A 6,000-nucleotide genomic window follows, 5' to 3' on the forward strand; every position below is an offset into this window, starting at 1 on the left:
CTGACTGTTTTTCAAAGCTTTACAAGAGCTCAGCGGACATTCTTTCATCAATAGGAGAGCATTTATCAAACTTTTAACATCTCGTAAGACTGCGCTGAGCATAAATAAATGTTCGTTCGAGGTCTTTGGTATGTAAACTATCGCTTGATTTCGTTGTTGGAGTCGATAGCAGTTTCGTCTTCTAACAAATACCATGCCGTGGATAGCACATATTTTTTTCGTGCTTTCGGAGCATTTTCTCCGCGTCCAATTAATCGTTTGGTCTACAATAATATTTCCCATAATTTTCCAAAATTTTCTTTTTGCCACAATTTGAAAAAGTTTGCTGAAATTCGTCAGATTTACTACTAGCAAATTATCAAATAGTTTGGCAAATTTAGCAAATTTAGAAAATCAATTTCCCAAAAAATAGGCATTGACAACCAGGGCCTTTTTTAGGAAATTACCAAAAATTCCATAAAAATCCCGAATTCTGATTTCCGTTCATCTCGTGAAATGGCATCTCAACGTAATCAGTTCAGATTAATTGTTTAAATGAAAATAACAACTAAAAAGGCCGTAGAAGCAACGAAGGGACTTCAAAACATTTTTTTTTTGAAGAAAGGACGAAAAGTGATAAAAAATTAGTGAATTTTCGAGAATTTTATTCTCCTAAAATAGGGTCTGAGTGACAACACCGTCTTTATCGTTATGCAATGCCCGGAAACCCACAGAAACTCGGTGAAAACTGCTCTCAAAACAGAGAAAAAGCTCATGAAACTAACGGCTTATCCATCTTTAAATTTTCATACTTTCAGAGAACTTATTATTGCACTTTCATCCCTGGTCTCCACCTATCAAATATCTGCATTATTAGCTCCGTTATACTCAAATAGTTGTCGTATCAATTATTTCTATTCACTGGAGACCAAACTCTCATTTATAAATGAACACGTTATTGATAAAATGCGTCGAACTGTCTGTCCTCCTAATCCATTCGGAACAAAAACTAATTATAAAAATATTATCAACTCGACAGTTCGGTTTTTTTTTATATGTCATTCTGAATTGGCGATATGTCCGTCGTCCAGTTGTCTAACAGTTTTTAATATGTTACATGGCTTCGCTTTATGGCAGAACATAATAATAATCGGTTTATTAATTTAAATTCTGTTATTGCAACGAAAATGAAACATTTCTCCCATATTTTCCGCGATTCTTTTTCTCTATTTTTATTTTCTAGAAAATGTTTTGAAAAATAGTAAGAAAAAAACATCGAATCAATACAGGTGTGTTGCATTACGCTATATAATATGCACTGTGTGTACACGCCATGTGTTTTATGTACAATGCATTTTGCAAAAAAATAATATTTTACTTTGCAAGAAAATTCCGATTACGAGCCAGACGTGATTTATATGAAAAGTTACGAGAATTCGTTGGAGAATTCCTTGCATAAGTTTATGGTAACTCCAGGTTCAACTTGGTGGTTTTGGTTTTGTGTTTATAACTCTTTTTTTTTAATGAAAAATGCATTTACAAAAATGAACATCGTAAAACATTATGTTTCTTCTGATTAAAAGAAAACTTTTTTAAAAAAATTTATAAGATACAAATCGTACTTATTAAGGCATGGGAGAGGTTCATAAGCGACTAGTTTTTTGTTAGCGTTTTCTTTACTCATTTTTCCAACTATCGAGGTACCCAACTGTTGGATAATTATTAAACTTTTCGACGAAATAGACGGCGAAATGAAGATTCAAAGCTCAGTAAGTGCTTTCTCAAAGTAGGAACAGGTCAGGTCAACCTGAATTGACCTGACCTGAAATGACATGAAAACTGAAAAATACAGACATTAGGTCGACCTGTCAGGTCAGGTTTCAGGTCGACGTGAAAGTGTTTAAAATTCTGTATTAAAATTTGTAAAAATTTGAAGTCAACCGGAAGTGTTGCCTGAGAAGTTTTAAAAATGCAGGTTCAGGTGAGGCTAGAAGTCTTCCTCCCTTTCTTACATTACTGGAGTGGAGAAAATATGTCACGAACAGAATCTAGTTTCCACAAAACAACGAAGCTTTCGAAGGAAAATGTTAGGATTAGTGGATAAGAATCGTGGTTACACCTGCGGTGGCTTGACTATTTAGCTTGTTACTTTTACTCGAGTCATTTGATTCAAGTGGCACATAATCTAATGAAATGTCAAACGACTTTCAGCCAGTCGCGGTATCAATAACTCGATACCTACCTTCAATCAATGTGTTTCTGTTCCACTCTATCAATATCCATAACCAAAATGAAATCGTTGAATTGATGTTGCGTAAACGTCGCATAATAAATCTGAACTGTGCAACACACACAGACTGATCACATTCCTAATTAGTAAATATTTTTAATCCGAAAACGGATCGTACCATCATCGCTGTGATGCGTTTGTTTTATTCAATTTTTTCTATCTTTAATTGACTCATTGACTGATGGCTGAAACAACCATTTTTCTTTAAAAAATTCATCAAAATTGTCGTCCGACTCAATTATTAACTTCTGTTATTCTCTCTCGCAGGATGATCGTTCTCCAATGTCTTCCGGAGAATCTGGCGACGAATCGTCTGGCATCGAATCACCGGGACCAATTGGCACTATTCCCAGTGCAGGCGGTGGAAGTAGTAGTATTCAAGTAGCGAATTCAATCGACATGGTACGACATCAACAACAACAGGATCAGCATCTTCAACAACAAATTCATACACCAAATTCAACACAACATAACGAAGACTCGTCAGCCAAAGCAATCAATTCAAATAATATGGGAAGCTTACTGTATCCAGCCGCTGCTCTAGCTAATTTACCGCAAGAAGTGCTACTGAGCTTGGTCCAAGGCGGCCATTTACAGATTCATCAAGAAGACGGTAAGACAATGTGATCACAAATTCCGCTCTTTTTTATCCATAATATCCTTGCTGCTCAATTATCGCATCACCTCTTTTTTCATACATGCACTGTTTCCGACTGCATTAATCTCATTTTACCATAAAAACATCTTTATGGGTCACTGTAATAATTCTTTTTTTATAAAAACAATGCGCCGTCTTTGCAGATGGCGCACACCAGTACATAACAATACCACTTTCGATGATGCCAGGTGGATTGAGTAAGGTAACAGCCATAAAAGAATCGGCTGTCACAAATGGTCGGGAATCGCCAAATGAAGTAATCATCAAAAAGGAAAACATTGAATAGCTTCTGTGTATAGACCGCGATTAATCGATTTAAAAATGAAATTGTTTTTTACTTATATGTAAGTAAGATGACTTAAAGTGTAAAAAATAAGGTAGTGGCGAGTCTATTTACACGAAACAAAAAAAACGAATCAAAATAAAAATAAACTTTTTTTTTGCTACATATTTGTATACGGCACGCGCGGTATATGACCAATCTTTTTTCGGTTTGGATACAATTACATTGTATATGTCCATAACCGTGCGAAGTATGATTTGTATGGTAATAGCCAAATACGTTCGGATGAAAGAATGAAAAAAATAAAATTGTTTGTACAATAAAACAGGCGACATATAAATATTGTAAACACACACACATACACATTACACAGTTATTGTTTTCGATTTATAAATAAAAAACAAAACAAATTTTCCTTTCATAATGGACATCGACCTCTTCGATTGAAAGATAAAAGAAAACAGAAATGAACACTAATAAAACAAACAAATTATGAATTATGAATTATTAGGAAAATATACAAAATATTTTTGATAAATTTATAAAAACAAAAACAAATTATTGAAATACTGCGATTTGTAGAAACAACAAACTGTAAATAGTTTATTTTTTATTAACAAAAATAATAATAAAAACAAAAATACCAATTGTTGTAACGGTGTTAAAACCTGCCTACCTATTCTTCTGTACTCAATTATTGTTTTCTTTTAATTTTTTATTTTTGTGGAATATTCAAAAAACAAAAAGACTTTAAAAGGCTTTTTTTTATAAAGATTAAAATTAACCTTCACCATACTGAGTAAATATTTGGACTAGATAATGCAATAGAAGTAGGTGACGCGATATAGTTAAAAAATCTGCCCTTGTTCACCTTGCAACCACGTCTGCGCAGATAGAAATATGGATCTGGATTTAAATCTTTTTTGTAATTAGAATTTAATCCCTAAGGAATTACTTTCATTGCATTTGTAAAAAGACATTTTTTATTTATATGAAATGAGAAATGTTTGAATGTTATGTGTGGAAAATGTTTCGTGTACTTGACGAGATTTGAGGGATTGTGGTTTTGATCCCGTCAGAGTTTAATTTCGAACCGTTGTTAAAGAGAAAACAAATTCCGGTTGGATTAAAATACCTTCTTCATTTCCTAATCGTAAGTAATCCCAAACGTAAATTCCAAATTTTCATACCGTGTGAGGATATTAGAGCCTAATATCTCCAAATAATCTTAGGCTTGAAAAAATATCTTTTTTGAAACGGATAAATAATCTCAGACGGAATAACCCCTGAGAGAATACTGATAATAGAAATGGAAACTTAGGAAAAGAGAAATATCAATCTGAGTACTATTAAAGTTCCAATTCCACTCAACAAAATGTACTCCGTGAGAGAGCCGTGAGAGAGCGAGCTGTCAAATAAACAAAGAAAAAATTGAAAAAATTCAATGTTGCCCTTCACATGGAGTACCTTTTTGGTAGGAGGAAACTAAGCATTAAGGTGCAAGCACAGTTCACCGTTTTGGGTCTCCGTTTAGATATTGCGCATGCTCACAGAGAGAATTTTCTCTCTGCGCATGCGTATTGTCTAAACGGAGACCCAAAACGGTGAACTGCGATTGCAGCTTTAAGCATGGATCGCTCTGCACTCCGTTTAGGAATCGGTTCATCCTTTTACATGACAATTAAACAAAAGCCAGCGGATCAAAATATGAATGTTTGAGAGAAAACTATGTACTATGGATCGTGTTCAATTTTTGATCGTAAACAAAGGTAAAATAGAATGAAAACGGAAGACGGAAAACGGAAAACGGATTCGTGCTTTAAGTTTCCATTCCACCAACAAAAAGTACTCCGTGAGAGAGCGATCTGTCTAATAAACAAAGTAAAAATTAAAAAAAAAACTATTTTGTCTCTCACACGGAACACTTTTTTGGTAAGATGTAACCTCCCCGAGGGGTAACTCACTTCTAGATTAAATGGATTAAATGGATTAAATGGTATTAAATGGTATTAAATGGTATTAAATGGTATTAAATGGATTAAATGGATTAAATGGATTAAATGGATTAAATGGATTTAATGGATTAAATGGAATAAAAATTGGATTAAATGGATTAAATAGGAAAAAAGTTCATTTTACCAAATACTGTAAAAGTCTTAAAAATTGTTGATTTTGATTGAACCACGTACTACAACTCATACTACAATGTTAAAAAGCGAAAAAATCCACTTTTAGAAGTTTTTGGTGTAAAGTGGATTAAATGGATTAAATGGATTAAATAAATTTAATACCATTTTTCACAAAAAAATTTTTCCTATACCTCACGAGTACTTAAACGAGCTGGGGATCGTGCAAATCTATTTTTCGCAATTACTTTACAAATTTTTCAGGTCGGTAGCCTAATTATTTCGGTAAAACTAAAAATTTTTTTTTGGATTAAATGGATTTAATGGATTTAATGGATTAAATGGATTAAATGGAAGTGCGTCACCCCTCGAACCTCCCACTTTAAGTGCGCTGGCACACTTAAAATTTTGAGATCCATGTCCCAAACAAATTGAAAGAGTAATTAAATAGAATTTTCTATTCTATCTTCATTCGGCTATTGGCAAAGTTATCTATTATAACTCCACCAATCCCTTAATTACGGAGTTTGCGATTTTCTCTCATATAATTATAGGTCGGCATAAAACTTGGAAATTATAAGTAACTTTCCGTACAAAGTTTATGGAGTGTATAGCCCTCTTATAGTTTTCAAGTTTTATAAAAACTTATTCCCTTGTAATTATA

The 6,000-nt window shown here is 33.3% G+C and overlaps 1 protein-coding gene across 1 annotated transcript in view; it reads left to right on the plus strand.

The window, feature by feature from the left end:
- The window catches only part of LOC119066419 (serum response factor homolog), a 79,233-nt gene extending 74,523 nt beyond the window's left edge, over window positions 1–4,710 (plus strand). Inside the window, exons 3-4 of the mRNA XM_037168892.1 lie at window positions 2,537–2,882; window positions 3,071–4,710. Of these exons, the coding sequence (XP_037024787.1) occupies window positions 2,537–2,882; window positions 3,071–3,213 (489 nt within the window). The 3' untranslated portion in view covers window positions 3,214–4,710. The remainder of the gene's footprint in view (window positions 1–2,536; window positions 2,883–3,070) is intronic.
- The last annotated feature ends 1,290 nt before the right edge of the window (window positions 4,711–6,000 follow it).

This window comes from Bradysia coprophila, chromosome IV (genome assembly GCF_014529535.1).
Source record: "Bradysia coprophila strain Holo2 chromosome IV, BU_Bcop_v1, whole genome shotgun sequence".
Classification (NCBI taxonomy): Eukaryota; Metazoa; Arthropoda; class Insecta; order Diptera; family Sciaridae; genus Bradysia; species Bradysia coprophila.